Source organism: Electrona antarctica (assembly GCF_951216825.1).
Source record: "Electrona antarctica genome assembly, chromosome: 24".
NCBI classification, from domain to species: Eukaryota; Metazoa; Chordata; class Actinopteri; order Myctophiformes; family Myctophidae; genus Electrona; species Electrona antarctica.
In genome coordinates this window covers 15,295,563-15,314,538 of record NC_136803.1, presented here as the reverse complement: position 1 = coordinate 15,314,538, position 18,976 = coordinate 15,295,563, and the positions used below count along the sequence as shown (strand labels likewise).

Genomic DNA, 18,976 nt, shown 5'->3' with positions numbered 1-18,976 from the left:
AAAGAGCAGCGCTGTCACTATAGGCATACCCGCAAGACGCTTTGTGCGTAGAGCAACACGCCGGGGTGAGCAACAAAATGTGCCAAGCCGATCCTCATAGTAATAATTTTATTCGCCGATCCGCCGCTTAATAATGAGCGCCCATTGTGTGCGTCCTCGTGAAAGGAGCCGATCGGCGCTGGTCAAGAGAGGTGCTCTGGGTCAAGGGATGTGAAGGTGTTTATGAATGTGATTAGCGGTTGCCATTTATCATAACAATTGGCTATATACATACGTCATTTTGGAAATAATGCTTCCTACTTCGGGCCTATTCCAACTTCCTTCACAGGTGTTACCATTACAATGATACTAATTAAGGTTCTGTGCAGTGGTTCTCAAACGTTTTAATTTCAAGGACCCCCATAACTCAGAGTGTACAAATGGAACCAACTGGACCCTTAGCGGTCCATTTGGTTCCATTTGTACATTCTCAGAGTTACACACCCATTATTTTTTTAAGTCATAGAAATGTTTTTGTTAGTCTAGTCTTAGTCGACTAAATATAATTATCAAAGATTTTAGTTTACTAAATCTACAATTGATTTATAGTTTTATAATTAGTTGTGAGCTTGGAGCTATTTTCAAAGTGCAACACCTGAGCACAACCAAACCAAATAAAATGACTTGCCTTTTAGTTCTTACTGGATTTCTTCTACACTAGTAACTCCCTAACATTTTAGTCTAGTTTTTATTTGTTGACTAAATTGACAATTGCCAATATATTTAGTCTTAGTTTTAGTCATCATAGCTTACTTTTTAAAATAGTTTGTCAGTGAAAAAAGGTAGTCGACAAACATTTTTCGCCATAGTTTTAGTCGGCAAAATCAACTCTGCCGTATCTGCAGGGCATTAGTACTTGGACGTTCTTGAAGTATATTTTGTTCACATCTCACATAAACAACATGAATTTTCATTTGACAGACATGGAGAGCCCAGCTCGTTACATCGAGATAAAACAAGGTTTAAATTGGAAAGCTGCTCAGAACTACTGCAGGTATGGATGGTTATGTTGTAATTGGCAATTAATTGTTATATAATAACAGATGTGACCAATAACTTGAATCTGCAAATAAATGAGGCCATAATTATTTTGTATAAGAAAAAAGTGAAAATAACCGATCCTGAAGCTGCACACTATACGCAATGTAGATCTATTTCTGAAAGATGTTTGAAAGTGTATGGACATTTCCCCACATGGAAACGAATAGGACAATTATGCAGAACAATATTGTGTTTGTTACAAATTATTGCCAATCGGGCGATTATGTAATAATAGGGCTTGCAAACCTCGCAAATTTGGTATGCAAATTTGGGGAGTGCACCATTTTGATTGTGATGAGTCACTACTATACCTGGCCAACGGATAGGCATACAGTGGTGGAAAAAGTACTCAATTGTTTTACTTAAGTAAAAGTACCAATACTGCAATTTGGTGGAAAGTAACTAAATGACATTTACTTTAGTTATACTTGGTAGGTTTGGATTATTATTTCAAACCATACATACCCACTTCAGCCCTATATACTGTACATTTCAACACATTTGAAAATAACCAATCTGCTATTTTCAAAAGATCCTATACGTTTGAAAACTTGAAATGACACATTCTGCATAAAGAGTACTTTCTACTTTTGGTACTTTTTTGGTACCAATACTTTTGTACTTTTACTCAAGTAAATTTAGAATCTTACTTGTAACAGTACAGTACAAAATGTGAGTACTTTTTCCACGGCACTGCCTGTTAACTGCAGGAAACACCACACGGACCTGGCCAGCGCCCGCAACCAGACGGAGAACGAGGCCATTGCGCAGGCGGGGACTGGAAAGAGCACCTGGATCGGCCTGTTCAAAGACAAGTGGAGATGGTCCAATGAAAACCCCTCCTCCTTCAGGTGGTGGGGGGATCAAATTTTTAAAAAGCAGTCCAAGACGATGTACGCGGCAGTGATACGTTCCAGGAAGATGAACGCTGCCAACAAGCAAGATCAATTCCACTTCATCTGTTACAGTGGTGAGACGACATTCGCAATTCATGTTTGTTTGAATCTTTTTTGCTCAAGACCTAAAAAATCTACTACGAGTCCTGACCAAGGACTGTCTAAGAAGGACGAGACGCGAAGACAACATGGCGTCGCCATGTTGCTCCATGGAAGGAAAGAAACATGCGCAATGGGCTATATGCAGCCAACACTTCCGCGTTCAGCTTCCTTGGTCTCAACTGCGCATGTTTCTTTCCTTCCATGGAGCACTATAAGCAACATGGCGTCGCCCGTACGGTCTTCGCGTCTCGTCCTTCTTAGACAGTCCTTGGTCCTGACCCACTGTTTGGGAATCAGTGCTGACTATAAGGCCCACCAGAATGTGGGGGGAGGGTGTTACCATTTGTCATTTGGGAGCCCGGAGACTTGTTGTGGGGCAAGTGAGGGCTATAGACAGACAAATGGATGCTATCAGAATATAGACAAATCTGTGGAGCGCTGTCCTGTACGGGGTAGGCAACCTTATGGGCATGGCATAGGGGTGGGTGATCACTGGCACACATGTGAGAGGTTTTTGAGTGGTGCAACCACTCCAAGGAACAGCAATGTCCGTGTTAACCTATGTGTTAACCTATGTGCAATGTCCGTGTTAACCTATGTGACTATGAGTAGCAGTAGGGGCAAAAGTAGCGCTGTTGTGCCAGAAACAGAGAGAGAGAGATAGTTCTGCACTGTTGCCTGCTAATGAGAGACAGAGAGAAAGAGAGAGAGAGGGGGAGGGGAGTTGCACCACTCAGTTCACACGGGTGTGGTTTTTTCTTTACAAATTAAAAAACATATAAAAAAACACCAGTTAAATTAAGTCCCCTCACATGTGTATCTGTATGCAAATTACATCCTGCACGTAATTTTACTCCTAACTCTCCTAACTCTGACTTGGGAGGGAGTCTGGGTGATAGGTGGGTTATTGAGTCTAATGATCATTACATATCCTGATATATATATGTATATAAAATATTTCTAAAGAAAAATAAGAGAATGGACAATCTTAAAGCTGCTATAAGCAATAATATCTTTATTTTTTTTGTATCCAGACAACCAACAATGGGTAAAACGCTCCAAAAAATGTTTTGTCTCTGTGACACATCTAGGGGCCGCAATCTGCATTCAAAGATTTTCCTAGAATAAGCTTTATCATTGGTCGATTTGCCTGTCTACTTCCTGATTGGTTAGTCATTTTGACGGGGGGTTTTTCGACCAGGAGCGTTTTACTCACTGCTGGCTGTCATCATTCATCATTAAAATTGTGACATATTATTGTAGCAGCTTTAATATTGATATGGCAGTAATGGCACACAGACTATCAAGAAAATAAAAACATGGCACTTCATGCCAAAGAGGACCACTGCTGTAGGTTGTAGCTGTGGGTGTCGCTGTAATTCAAGCGATGCCACTCCACTCGACACCGCAGCTAATATGGTTGCCGTCCTGCGGATTTATCTAGAGATTCAGTATTCAACACTTTTAACCCACACAATATTGTTTTTTATAATTCACTGTTCACAGATCAACCTGACGTCCCCCAAATCTCTACAGAGTCACCCATCATCCCCACCTCCGCCACGGATTCCCACGTCTCAACAGCTTTTGGTGAAACGCTTTTTTTTTTAAACAATATAAAAGTAGCAATACCATGATGCAGAAAAAAGTAGACAGACTTTTTTTAAGAATTTGTCCAAATCTTTTGAAAATAAGTCTACAAGCTCACAGCATGTTTTGAGCTTGTAGATTGGCAGTAATTGGAGTAAAAAGTGCAATATTTGGATTTGCCTCTCAGAAAAGTAATGAAAAATGTAAATACTCAAGTAAAGTAAAAGTTCCTCAGAGTTGAACTTAAGTACAGTACTTGAGTAAATGTACTTAATTACATTCCACCCCTGGTTCCTACAGTGTCTTCCTCCTCCGTCCCCAAAAGGAACAAGCATGTGTTGACACTGAAGGTGACTGTAGGGGGCGCCACGATGGATGATCCGGCCATGAAAGACGCCATCTTGGAGCAGGTGAGAGTGGCGTCATGACCATAGACATATAAACATAGACGCCCTTTCCGGCTCTGGAGCGTATGTGCTCAAGGGAGGGCAAAATATTCCCAAGATTCCTTGCGAAGCCCCGTGGAAGCATGAGCATGCGTCACAAAGCGCATTTTCGGGTCTGATAACTCCCGGAAAAGATGTGCTGTGATTGGCCAGTAATCACTTGAGTGGCAGTGTGACGTAACATGCCTTCCACACTTCCGGCGTACTTCCTCTCCCAGTGTAAATTCTTCCACCCCTCCTTCAACACACATCTCTCCAACGAACTGCAGCGGCAAATGAGGCATCTATTTTTGAGTGGTGCAAACCACTCCAACAACCAGCTTTGTCTGTATGTTTGTGTACCTGTGTACGTGTCCGTGTACGTGTCCGTGCACAGGTGAGCATGGTTACCATGGTCACTGACATTACGTCAGACCACAGCTGATCAGGCTACATAAGACCTTGCACCACTCAGTTCACACGGGTGTGATTTTTTAAATATCTATGGTCATGGTCTGTTGGTATATATACCAAGCCCCCAGAATGGCTGGCCAACGTTGACTCGCTCGGCCCTACTGGTCAAAGCTGGGACTGCAGGCGGGCCTGTGCATTTAGCATGAGTAAAACCTGTGTAGCTGGCGTTTAACATGGAGCGCTCGTTAGCACTTGACTTCCGCATTTGGACACCACATTTTTGATCACACGAAAGCATCAAAACTAGCAGATATTTGCCATTTTTTTATTTGAATCCTGAAAAGTTGAATCCTGAAACAGAGGTTTCCACCCGACAGAAGACGATATAATAAAATGTATATATATTAAAAAACAATCTTTTCAAAAACTAAATTAAACTACATATGAGCTTTATAAACAAAATACATTTTAATTGAGATTGAAAATGTTAAGTCAACACCAAATACCCAGTAAATAAGAAAAAAATAAATAAAAAAGCAGGTTTAAAAGTATAATGATGCATGTGTGTGTGTGTGTGTGTGTGTGTGTGTGTGTGTGTGTGTGTGTGTGTGTGTGTGTGTGTGTGTGTGTGTGTGTGTGTGTGTGTGTGTGTCAGATGAAGGATAAACTGAAGCAGAGAGGAGTGAGTGCAGACCTGAAGCTGACATGGAAGAAAAAACCTGATGGCAAGATCTTCAAGAAGACGGAGCTCTGAACCAGACGCACGCACGCACGCACGCATGCACGCACGCACGCACAGCCTGAAGTGTGCGTAGCAATTGTTTTTAATATTATTATTTGTCTGCCTTTATTAGATAGTGTATAGTAAATTGACAGGAATGGGGAGAGAGATGGGGAGTGACACGCAGCAAAAGTCGTCGGGATCAGGAGTCAAACCTGCGACACGCTGTCAGGCTGGATCAGCAGGTACCTAGGTGCCTGGACCGCTAGGCCTGTCCGGGCCCTCTTCCGGGTTTTTAAACAGCTGGTGGATGGAAATGACGCTCACGCATGGCTTCAACTTGTAACGTCGGCAAAGCATTTCCGTTTTTTTTTTTACCGACGCTACAAGTTGAAGCCCCGCGCTAGCATCATTTACATCCACCAGCTGTTTAAAAACCCGGAAGAGACGCCTGGACTATAGGCGTTTTTTTACGCGACTGTGTGTGGGTACAGGCTTACGCGTTATTATGGATCCCACCACAACTCCAGGCAAACCCTGACCCGCGCTGCTCCGAACCCCAGGCAAACACTACCTCCTGCTGCTCTGGCACCAATTTATCCCAGGTCCTTCACTTTTTTGCACTCTTTATTCTTTCCCTTTGTTTGCTGTGTTTTGCTGTGTTTGCTGTTTGATGTTATCTATATGTTGCTCCATTGTCTGAAGGAAGCCAACACAGAAATAAGTTTTATCTTATGTACACAAGATGTAACAATAACGTACAACCTTGAACGGTTCCAAATGTGATGGAACCGATTCCTCCAATGTTGGATCCTGTTCCTCCGGTAACGGATCTCAAAATTCGACCGACATTCCGCCATTTTTGGAAAATATTCGCCTATTATGCCATGTCCAGATTATCAGCGCCAAGAGGTCATGTGGTTACAAGATGAACGGAAGCAGAGGAGTAGGGGTGAGGGGGGAGGGGTCTTTTCTTGGTATTCTTGGCATTGTTTCAGTTGAGTGACAGCTAGGCAAATGAAAGAACTTCCTGTCTGAACTGACAGACAGACACAAAGGTATTGGATGATCCGGGTTAATGTCTGGACACCTTGCAAATGACTAATATTGTCCATCACAGACGTCGAAGAAAAGCATAAAACCTTTTACAAATCTTCTTTGGGAGGGGTGGATATCTCACTTTGGCACACATCACTCTCAGCATATCAATGGTCCCAAAGAAGATTTGTAAAAGGTTTGATAGCACTTAAAGGCATATAGCTATGTAACTTTCCTCCGGGCTATAACAAAACAATACATAATATATTTTGTACCCATCATTTCCCTTGATACCAGCAGTTGTCATGGCCACTGGATTACAATTTACAATTAAGGCATTTAGCAGATGCTCTTAATCCAGAGCGATTTACAGTAGGCCTAAGCAAGAACACAAGGTACCGGTAATACATCAAATACATAGAAATAGTCATCAAGGATCATAAGTAAGCCAATAACCTATGATCCGTCTATTAGTAGAATAATACGTATATTGAAACTATGAACACTATATATGATGCCAGATCAATAATAACCTGGAATCTGTCTACATAACATGCTATCTAAATTAGCCTTTGCATAAGCCTGCAAAGGCCATCAAGGCTAGGGCAAGTGCTACGGTACAGTAAGTGCTACGGGCTAAGGTGGAGCCTGAAGAGGTGAGTCTTCAGACTATGGCGGAAGATTGGGAGGCATCATGGCCAATGGATGTACTTGTAAATCAAGCCACCTCACGCTACAAAAACAGGAGATATAGCATTCTGACCCATGGATCAGGAACAGTTGGTTCCTAGGGCTACGGTACCTTACTTACATCAATCAGCCACGGCTACAAGTGTCACTTGACTCAATAAGACTGAAAACTCAAGAAACCTCCTATAATAGTCTCTCGTTGCAATACAACTATTCCACATTCGAATGCTATAATGTTGCCGGGAACTACACCTCCCGAAATCCGAGACAGGGAGCGGTCATCTGTTCCTCATTATGCTCATTCTGTTTATGGAAATATACCTTAAAATATCTTTACATTAATTTGTTTTTAATTTCCATTTCTGCTATAAAGCACCAAGGTACTGTATGCTTAGATGATTTAGATTTATATTAGGACAAAAGCGGAAGCGTTCATAAAGGTCTTGCTCATTAAACTGCCTCATCCCTAATCCATCTCCTAAAGGGAGGGTGAGGCCATTCAATATACTTTAAAAACGAGGCATCCAAGACAGTAGGCCTACAGAATTTCTCTTGATCCTAGGCGTGTACACTCGTGTCAAGACCTGGCCTCACTGCAACAGAAAGATCAACAGGATTAGGTCACGTAAATACACCTCCCACCACTGCCCTAATTACCGTGACCTAATTTACAGTACCTGGGCTGCTGGAGCTGTGCCTCCGAGTGGCTTCCCTATACCTGCAGCTGGAATACAATAAAAAATAAGCAGGCAACCCCATCTGATGTGCCGTGAACATTTTCAGATTTTCAAGCAGCCCTGAGCGGGCAAAAGGTTAGGAACCACTGCTCTGATGATTAGCATTCAGCACCCAGAGAGAGATTTCGTGCTAAAACCCCTTCATCTGATATCACCACAAAAATGACAATTGGACAGAGACAGAGGAACGAGTGTCTTGAAGACCCTCTTTCCCTGTCAGCCCCCCGTGCTCTTTTCAGTTAGCAGCTTACGGACACTAGCAGGCAGCAGAAAGGCAGAAACAGCGTGGCTCAGGACTAATCCTCAGAGGAGATGAGGGGCTTTGGCGCTCATCATATGCCAAGCACATTTCTACTACTTGCAAATGAATGATGATCTCTCACTCTCTCGACTTTGACGAGGGACTTAAGCCCAATTTGTACTCAGACGACGGTGTCGCACAAAAGTTTGTAGGTCTGCTTTTTTTAGTCCCGGCGAGTTTTGCGGGGGTGCGACTGAGCATAAATTAGACTTTACACTTTCAACATAATACGAACTGAATACTTTGACATTCAAATCACAGTGACCTTTAGGTGGTGGTAGTGGTGTGTGTGTGTGTGTGTGTGTGTGTGTGTGTGTTCCACCCACTTTTGCAGGGAAACCCACCAGTTCACATGAGGTGTTCCCCACCTGAACACTGGACATAGATTATTATTATTATTACTAATAATAAATCTGGCGGCGAATTCCAACCATGATATCCTCGACACACCTCAAGGCATCATAGCTTCAGCTTCAGAATATACATTTTCTGTGTTGAATTTTATCAAAGGGCTGACATCCTGTTTTGTTTTGTCGTGGTTAATAAAACTCTTCCTGTGGTAAACAAGGGGCCATTCTCCCCCCGGAGGGGGGGGTTCTTGTCATACCGCCTATTCCCAGGCGTCATCGCAGCCTGTTATGATGCCATCATGTCAATGGCAGTCAGCCACATGACAAAAGCAAACCGATGACAAAATCCCACACAAGACATACACACACAGGAGAAAACAAAACCCTTCACAATGCTTTGTGAGCAACCAGATACATTTAATGAGATAATTGCGTTGGGTTTTTTTTTAGCATGAAAGATTGACTCCTTTCTCATTAGTATTCTTACAGTAAAAAAAAAAAGAAGCTGGAATATGATTCTCTTTGAGGCTGGGATAAAGCTGTAATTTCATCCAAAGACGACGCTCACACATGGGGTCATAGATTTACATGGGGTTGCCCGTGATGCTATTCTTCCCAGGGGCTGATGGTTGGCAGCTTCAAGAGCTCTTCTTTTAAAGGCTTTGTGCCCAGAAGCTTCATGCGGCGACACTCTGACAGACGGTTCGGTTCGGTTACAACACTCTGTTGCACAAACACAAACCCGAGACTCCTTTTTATGGGTCGCAGGATTTGTGTTTTTTTTTAGCCTTTTCCTACAAAGAAGAGGGCCATCGGTGACCGAAACCTTAACCTCTCCTTAAATAAACGTACTCCTGTACCGTGCAGTTCGGCACTGTGCAGGTGTATTCTTTTATTATTGATGAGCGTTTTCCTATACAAAACATGGGAGCAGCATTTCGATTTACCTGCGTGTTCAAAATATCAAATCAAAATAAAGTCAAACCATTTTATTATTATGTATTTTCTTTTCTTTAAAACAACATCTAAAATATTTCAACGAATGTTCAGAAATGTTGTAACATTTTCAAACATTGTTTTAGTGTAGTGTTGTTTGTAAGTCCTGGGAGATACATTTCTCTTTTCGATTATATTATACCAATACACTGTATATTATCTTAACATTCTTCATTTCTTATCCTATACCGCTATTTATTACATGGCTTGGTTGAATGCTTGATTCTGATTGGTCAATCGCTTAATTCAGCGGTGAGTTATCTCATGATAATGACCGCTCCGCTGTATAATGACCGCTGCCTAATCAAACCCTCTGAGCACCACCAGCTGCGCGGCTGCGCCCGCTTGATTTACTGCCGTTTCCAACATAACAGCCATGTAAACACACACACTACTGACACACAATGTAATTTACAGCTAAACATTGCTCTTAAAAATGTTTTTGAAAACATTTGAGCGAGAAATAGACGAAGCAGCTGGACCCGAAAATGGATTCTATTTGATCAACTCACTTCCTTGTTTTCCGACAGTGCTTCAGCCCTGCAGCTGGGCAGACGCAGCCAGCGCGAAGTTATGGAATACTTTTTTTGTTGTGTTTTGGATCAATGGATTAATTTATGTTAGTTAGCCATGTAATAAGCGGGATAATATCTGGCTAGGTGGTCATTGTCGGGATATAATTCACCTTCAGGGAGTGTAACCACCTGATTGATTGATTGAAGAATTTATTAACAGTTTGCAGAATTACAGTACATTTCAAGCACAAACTCAATACAAAGGCTGTTAACTGTGAGTGGACGACCCAATTAAGCATTACACTTGTTTCCAACAGGGTCCACCATGTTCAAATCATCAAAACATTTAGAGACGTACAAATAGACACTTCTATAGACAGAACAGGAATTCATCAAAAAAGAATTCATCAAAAAGGAGGTAAAAAGGGAAAAGAAAAATATACAGTGAGGGGAAAAAAAGGGGGGGGCGGGGGGGGGGATTCACGTTCAGCTCCGTTAAATTGTTTGTTTTCCTTGGAGGAGCTGCGTTGGGTCCCCAAGTCGGCTCCGTGGCCGTACCTTGAGTTGGCTGTGTGGCCGTGACCATCTCTTGTGTTGTCCTTGCGTTGGGTCCCCAAGTTGGCTCAGTGGCCATACCTTGAGTTGGCTGTGTGGCCGCGACCGTCTCTTGTGTTGTCATTGCGTTCGTGTTTGAGGGATTCCGATTTTACAGGGGCCAGTTTCGAATTGCAGCCGTCCGTAGGTGCCCTTTGAGAGCGGTTTTGAAAGAGTCAAGGGATTCGCATGTCTTAATGACAGTTGGTAGGGCGTTCCACATTTTAGTGGCATAGGAGCGAAAAGAATTTAGTCCCTTGTTTGTGCCGAATCTGGGTTGTACATGGTTCGTTGCACTCCCTCTGGTGTTGTGGGTGTGGACTTCGTTAACATTAAGGAAGTATCTAGACAGGTACATGGGTATCTTGGTGGTGTATCGAATCTTGTGGACCAGACCCATTGCAAGATGCTGTACTCTGTCGTCGACCCTAAGCCATTCCAGCCTGTCGAAGTGGGCAGGGGTGAGGTGGGTTCGGGGGGCTAGATCAAGTAGGAGCCTGACCAGTTTGTTTTGGGAAGTCTGGAGCCTGGTTTTAAGGGCCTTTGAGGTGCTGTGGTACCAGGAGGTGCATGCATAGTCAAAGAAACCCTGTACAAGGGCTCCTGTTAAGGTCTTCAAGGTGTTTTTGTTGACCAGTGAGGAGATCCTGTAGAGGAATCTTGTTCTATGGTTGACTTTTTTGATTACGTTGGTGGCCATTTTATCACCGGAAAGATTAGCCTCCAGGATGGAACCTAGGTAGGTAATTTCATCTTTACGTGTGATAACATTGTCACCCACTCTAACCAAGAAGCCATTTGCCTTGCTGAGATTACTAATAGAGCCAAAGAGAATGGATTCAGTTTTTCCCAGGTGTAAAGATAGTTTGTTATCAGCGAGCCAGGTGCAGATTCTACCGAGTTCAGAGCTGAGGGCATTTTCAACCTGCAGTTTGTCCCTGTCCGAGACCAGCAGTGCTGAGTCATCTGCGAACAGGAACAAGTTGCAGTCACAGGCTGAAGTCATGTCGTTTACATATATTAGGAACAGTAGAGGCCCTAGTATGCTTCCTTGTGGAACGCCACAGCTCACTGGGAGGGGGGGGGACAGTGTTCCGTTCACTTCCACCATCTGTTCTCTCCCCTCCAGGTAGGATTGCATCCAGCTCACTGATGTGCTATCGAAACCAATTGCTTTTAGCTTGTTAACCAGTATGGAGTGGTTCACGGTGTCAAAAGCCTTTTGGAGGTCCAGCATGACCATGCCGCAGTATTTGCCAGCGTCCACCTCTTGTTTGATGTGGTCGCTCAAATAGAGGAGGCATGTGTCAGTGGAGTGGGATGTTCTGAAGCCAGATTGGAACTCGTACAATAATTTATTAGTGGCAAGATACTTTTCAACCTGTTCATAGACTATTTTTTCCATCACTTTCGAGATGGAACTAAGAATAGAAATAGGGCGGTAGTTGCCGGGGTCTAATTTACTCCCTTTCTTGTGCAAGGGGGTTACTTTGGCCAGTTTGAAATCTTGGGGGACCTGTCCCTGTTTGATGGAGAGGTTTACTATGTGGGTGATGATTGGAGCTATAGAGATGGCTGAGTCTCTGAGAAATTTGGAGGGAATGTTGTCATGTCCTGTGGCCTTGTGGGGTTGGAGGGCACTCAGTTTCTTAATTACCTCATCAGTTGTTACCATAACTAGTTTAAAATCGTCTTTACAAACACCTAGGTTTTTGTAGAAGGTTGTAATGTGCTCTACACCAAAGAGCCCAGAGTGGGAGGGCAGTTTGTTAACCAGAGTTGTTGATATGTTTGTAAAGAAGATATTCAAGTAGTTGGCCACATCAAGGTTGTCAGTGATGAGAGTGTTGTCAGATTTGATGTTTATGTTCGAAAATCTGGTTTTTAGTTTCTGACCATAGCTTAGTTGATTGTTTAGTAGCTTCCAGAGCTCATGAGGATTGTTTTTGTTTTCCTCAGCTTTATCAAAGCTTCGCCTCGGTGGTTAAACTCCCTGTCGGTGAATTATCTCCCGACAATGACCACCTAGCCAGATATTATCCCTTACATGTTATCTACCATCATTGTTATACCATATTATATTACACATACATTTATTATTATTGATATTGCTACTACAGGTACTTGCCTCTTCTCTCTCTCTCTCCTTCTTTCCCCCGACACGTTCGAGGCAGATGGCCTTTTTCGTTAGCACTGTCGCAAAATTGCTTGCTCTGGGTGGGATCTCTGTCGGTACTGCTCTCCATGTAAAGTGTTGTGATTTGACACTTAATAAAAATGTAATTTAATTGAAAAGTATGGTGTTCCATTATTGGCCCTCTGGAATGACTTCCGTGTGTCTCTGTGGTAGAAAGCCCAACATCCCCAAGACACTCTGGAATGACTTCTGTGTGTCTCTGTGGTAGAAAGCCCAACATCCCCAAGACAATTCCACCACATTTACTTTTACAGTGCGCTTTATTCCTGTGCATTACATCTGGCATTGTCAGTTGCATTGAAATAATTAATAACTAGTTAACCACCATTGTATACAAACTATTAACTAATTAAGCAAACAAACATACAACTGCTTAAAAACAAGATTGTAGACTGTTACAAAAGGACCGCAGGATGCAAAACACAGTGTAAAGGCATTCAGTAGACAAATACAGTTTCACCAAATAAAGCTTTGTGTTCTTGGTTTTGATATACCTTTTATATTCATTTGTATGTTACATTCATTTTTGCATGCTTTGATGCTTAACAACATGAACTATCCACACACTGAGAAGAGCATGGTTACTGTAAAAATGTAGAAATGGTTCCATCTCATAACATTTGTGTGAAATCAAGGCACATAATATTAGACATGCATCACCTTTATGCTGCCGTCGCATTGACTGAGACACATGAAAAAGCAGAAAGAAAAAAAAGTGCACACCATTATTCCATCACTTGACAATAGTCATTACAGTCCAGTCCTACTGTATTGTACAGTAGTACGTTTCGCATGTAAAGCACCCTAAAAGAGCCATTACTTAAATATATCGGTTGTCGGGCAGAAACCTCCTATCCCTGTCCATATTTTAACTTTTTTGTGGGGTTTTTTGTCATAAATGAAATGCCCAACTGCTTGATCATACCACAGCGTCACACAAAAGCATTAAAAGTAGCCGATCGTCAACCTTTTAAATTCGAATCCTGAAAAGTAACAGTTTAGGACATAAGAGGTTTCAACCCGACAGAGACTATATTATGATTCTACTGTGTACATACTGTATGAAACTATATGATTCTACTGTGTACATACTGTATGAAAGCTGCCATGTGTGTATAAAGTGTATTATCATTAGTATGACCTTTGTTGTCTTTGTTTTGCATCATCGTACAGATCTGTCGCAGAATGTCTGCTTTTCATGTCATCCGACGTATCCAGACGACATTTCTTGATAAGTCTGGCTACGTCTAAAATCAACGTATGGGCTACGACGACGGAGGCAGCATCAAAGCCACAGTACGCCCACTCTGCTCTGAAAACCAATCCGGATACAGTCCCAATATGAAGGAACGCGATTGGGATTCCTTTAGGATTTTAACCATTCCGGTTCCTAAACGATTCCCACGTAACGGTCCCATTCCTTAACGGTTCCCTTTAACGATCCCTGGTTCTTAAAGTGAGGTACAGGGACCCTCTGGGTTACTTGAGGGGGTTCCAAAGGGACCCTGAAAAAGGCTTCTTCTTCTTTTAAATATCACTCACAGGACGTATCAGTAGGCATAGAGCTCTGATCGTCTGGCCACGCGAGACTAGGGTTCATTTGGTTACCGGTAATTAAATGCTGGTTAGTTTTTGTTTTTAACGATGATACGACAATGAGTGCAGGTAATGGTGTGCAAGATTTTATATGGAATCTCACAGTGAACCTGTCCCAACACTTTGGCATGGGATATACTGTGCATTTGTGTAGCTGCTGCAAATGGAAACATTACAGAAATAACACACCAACAGAAATAAGTAACAAAACAAATTCTGGATTACACATTATCTTTTTTCTAATAGTTTCCTATACTGTTAGTTCAGATAGGGATATAGTATAGCATAATCATAAATAATCAAAGTATGAATCACTTCTTTAAAAAAAGAGAAGAAACGAGAACTCAGATTGTGCCAAATGTCATCCTATTTTCTTGTGATGGCAGATTCCACCACCAAGATTAAACTAAATATAAAAATATGCAATATATTAGGAGTGTGTACATTGAATACGAAAAACTAAAGAATAAATATGTCTCTTTTAAAAATAGATATTAGAAAGATTCACCAGAGGTACAGAGGCATTTACGCCAAGAAAACACAGTCAGTAACTGTAAAAAGCCCAATTGATGCTTTGTCGTGCGGCGGTGAATAGATGACCCACAAGCTTACAACCAAAAATAGCTGATGTACAAAAGATCAGCTATTTTTGGCGAATCAATTTGTGTAGTGGAATAAGAGCGTACGAAATGTGCTCTTTACAGGTCTGTTTTATCAAATTAGAGGATCTCGCTGCACCACACCATCGCGTGACAGAGCATAAATTAGGCTCAACGCTGAATTCACCCCAGCAGCGGTGAACCAAATTCCACAGTTCAAATCGGTGTGTCCGAGGTACGAGTGACGCCATGATAAAAAAAAAGGGAGTGTTCTGCAAAGCTAGCAACTCTGCCCGTCAGGAGAGCTCACAAGCAGGCAGAAGTACAGATACACGTCACCGGCAGCTCGTTTGTAAACAACCTATATATTTTAGGTAGGATATAAGCCATGCAGTACAGTAGCTCCATCTTGATGCACAGTCGCTCAATCTCCATTAATGTCACACCCAGTGTTGATTTTGACAGCAAATTTTAATTTAGTTTTAGTCATAGTCTTTTGAATATATTAGTCATCAGAAATATTTCAGTGTTAGTCTGGTTTTAGACTAATAAATCTACAGGTGAATTTTCGACTAAATGTATTTTGGCGGGCCTTGATGGCGTCGTAATGCCCGATTTTACACTTGGTTGCATGCTGACAATAGCTGATCTACAAACTTCACCCGAGTGAAACCAAACACAAAATGACTTGTCTTTTAGTTCTACAAGATCTCTTCTGCACTAGGCCATTTAGTTTTCACCAGTGAAAAAAGGTAATCGACGAACATTTTTCGTCAGTTTTAGTGATTTAGAAATCAACACTGGTCACATCCACATGCTAGTTTAAACATTCGTTATCGGTATTCGCAGCGGAATACCGCTGCCCGCTGCTGCTGTGAATTCAGGATAAAGCTGGAAACGGTCAAATGTAAACCTCAGGACAGTAATAGATTGCACTTAGTGCAGCAGATAGGCAGGTGTGTGTGCGTGCGGCGCAGCAGTAAAGTGTCTTTTACACATGCTCACTGGTTCAGGGGTCGTGATGTCACCCTGTACTCCTTTAGAAGGAGGACTAAGGTCCGTCCCTTAGCGGCATATCGTGCCAACGTGGACTTCAGTCAGGTGGTTCCCAAACCACGTGCTCAAGTTGAGGTGCGTCCAGGTGAGCCTTGGGATTTTGTGACAACCACACATTATTGAATTATTATTGCAATATGTACAACTATAACGTTATTAATTATTTTGTAATTTACTATATCCATACTTTTTGCACACGAATTATTATTTTTTAATGTATTTGTTCTTTTGTTCTTGATGAATTGAATACACAGGACCACAATGGAAACAAGCCCTCAGGGCTTTCTGTGCTATCCTTTTAGCATTATTGTATATCTGTACCTCTGTACTTTTTTGCAAACTGTTAATAAAATATTCCATCATCTGATCTACAAGGTTGTAGATCAGCTGATGGGTTATTTTCACTATGGATACAAGCTCGCCTTGAGATTTTGACCCACAGGTGTGCTGCCTTCGGCACAAAACGTTTGAAAACCACTGCTGTAGTCCGTGGGTTACCTTCCTTCCCTTTACATTTACAAGTGTTAAGGAGTTAGCGACAGGTGAACAACAGGTTGGCCTTGAGAGAGGACAGCATTCAGAAACATCTCATCCATCAATGTGCTCAAGTTAAGATATACTCTAGAGTCATTCAGTAGTACTCAACGGAGATATACTCTAGAGTCATTCAGTAGTACTCAACGGTACAGTAGGGCCCCTTTTCCACCGGGGACCAGGGTTGGACCGGTTCCGTTATTTTTTTCCCCTGTCTAATCTTATTTGTTTCCACTGAAAGTGAATTGGTTCAGAACCCTAAAAGTTAGTTTGGAACTGGAACCAAATAATAGGCCTACTTGTTTTTTTCTTGCCCTGAACTGGGAACCAATGTGGGCATGTCACTATTCAAGAGGTTAACTTGGAAGACACAGATGCGATAAAAACAATGGCAAAAGCAAGCAAAAAATAATAACAAAAAATAAAGAAAAGAAAAGGGAAACCGTAACTGCCAATTGATGCTCCTGCTCCCCTGCTCCTGCTCCCCAGTCGGGTTCTCTAACCAACCATTCTGCTATGCCGACCACATTACAATGTTTCTGCTTAAAACTGGTGGAAAACGCAAGACGGTTCTTCTGTGAAAGGTTCCAATAATCTAGAAAGGAACCAGTTTTAGAACCAAAGTTATTTTGGTGGAAAAGGGGCCCAGGTGTAACATCCAAAAAACCTAAATCAATGGAAGTAAAGCGTTTTGAAATGCTCAGTTGCCATTGGGATGAGCTGGACAGCAACTAAGCGTTTCCAGGCCTTGTCATGGGATGTTTTCAGAGTGGTTACAGACAGTATATGAGGAGAAAATGTAACATCATGAGTCCAAACCAGGACGATATTAAAATTGGTGCATTTTGTTCTTGTGACCAGTGGTGAATTGTACTTAACTTGAGGGTCTCACATTTCAAATACTTACTTCTACTCCACTACATTTCGGATCCAAATATTGTACTTTTACTGCACTACATTTATTTGATTTTTAGTTACTAGTTACTTTTAGATTTTGATTATTATTACAAAACATACATTAACGACTTCAGCCCTTTGTACATTTTGTCCATTTAAAAATAGCCGATCTACAAGCTCACAATGCATCGCATCGTGAGCTTGTGGATCTGGATCCGCCAGAGTGGATGTTTAACAAACTTTATACATTTGAAAACGTGCGATATGGGACATTCTGCACAATGAGAACTTTTACTTTTGGTACTTCAAGTACATTTTGATACCAATACTACATTGTGAAATTACTTAAGTGAGTACTTTTCCCACCACTGCTTGTGACTCTTCCAGCATCACAGGGTGCCGTAAGTAACCACAGCTCAATGAGCATGCCATGACAGGCACCGAAAAGAAATGTTAGGCAAGCACCAGCCATAGTACAATCTCACAGAAGTGCATGACATGTCCTTTCAAATACATATATATACTATATAAAACTTTGAATCTAGTATATAAAACGGATACGTGATGTGCTGTGCTGCTGAGTGACAATTGATCAGGAATACACGTTCAATAGGCAGGAAAGCAGACAGACAGACAGACAGACAGACAGACAGGTGACCTACTTTGGCGTTCACACAGCCATCAACCGAGGCTGACCAGCTCATTTACTTTCTATGACGCTGAGTGACCACTCAACGTTTACACGGGTGACTGGTGAATAACTGACCACTTTTGTACTTTCTTTGCATCCGTTTCACAACATTAAGCACCTCCAGCAACCACATGTTAAGTAGCCCTTCGACCATGCTGATGACCGTGTGAACAATGCAACAAATCAACATTTCACCCCCCAACCCCACCTCAGAGTATAGTCCAGTTCATTACTAGGTGCCATTTCATGGTGAAAATAAATACACACATTTAGTCAACCCAATTCCTATCTCACCGCTCAGCAAAGCGTGCTTGATTGCACCATTGTCATTCAAATTATCTGATCTCCATATGAGCCCCTCACTCACATTCATGTTTTTCTTTACACCAACCTTGCGAGGCGCGGAACAAAACAAACGTGCACCTTTTGACTTGTTCTGTCCCCGGAAAATCTCATCATCACGCCTGTCTGCAGTGTTGCAGCGATGGGGATGGTGCCAGAAGTGGGATGGCGAGCAGGTTTTTTTTGTCTTGCGTTGGGGCAGAGCGCTCTCCTCTCAGACTCCGCCTCCGCTGCGGTCCACAGATATGGGGGCGCGGCTGTCCAGGCTCTGCTCCGCCGCCTTCATCAGGATGGCCAGACGGCTGTCCGACACCTGGCCTTTCTTAACGGCGCTCATCAGCTACACATTGTACAGAAGACAAGACGAGACGCGTTAAAACCCTGTTCTTCAACCCCACCTGGACCCCACAGTGGGCGATGCTGCGGTTTCCAATCCAATAATGCAGTACTATAAACGGAACCAAATGGACCCTTTAGGAACCCTTAACGGGTCTATACGCTTTAACATGTCCCCATAACAACATTGCCATGTCATGTTAGTTCCTACCTGGAACTAACATTACTGATTGTTACTGGTATAACTGGTATAAGAAATACCAAGGGACTACAGTTTAT

General features: G+C 42.2%; 2 protein-coding genes and 1 long non-coding RNA gene across 5 annotated transcripts in view; 2 read left to right on the top strand and 1 right to left on the bottom strand.

Annotated features, from left to right (window-relative positions):
• The window catches only part of dnajc27 (DnaJ (Hsp40) homolog, subfamily C, member 27), a 305,233-nt gene that overhangs the window by 103,007 nt on the left and 183,250 nt on the right, over positions 1 to 18,976 (top strand). The gene's annotated exons all lie outside the window — the stretch shown is intronic.
• LOC306917673 lies at positions 12,828 to 18,281 on the top strand. The gene is made up of 2 exons (XR_013789220.1): positions 12,828 to 16,505; positions 16,548 to 18,281. It is a non-coding gene; the product is annotated as an uncharacterized lncRNA (long non-coding RNA).
• LOC306917671 (glycerol-3-phosphate dehydrogenase, mitochondrial-like) overlaps positions 16,102 to 18,976 on the bottom strand; it is a 38,045-nt gene continuing 35,170 nt past the window's right edge. For 2 of the 3 annotated variants that reach the window (XR_013789218.1, XR_013789219.1), the window contains 2 exons: positions 18,126 to 18,701; positions 16,102 to 18,089 (listed from right to left, as the gene is read on the bottom strand). Coding sequence is in view for 1 of the 3 variants with exons in the window: in XM_079495961.1 (XP_079352087.1) it covers positions 18,576 to 18,701 (126 nt within the window). In the remaining 2 variants the exon portion in view is untranslated. Of the gene's footprint in view, positions 18,702 to 18,976 lie in introns of all 3 variants that reach the window. The other variant, XM_079495961.1, reaches the window with a different exon arrangement.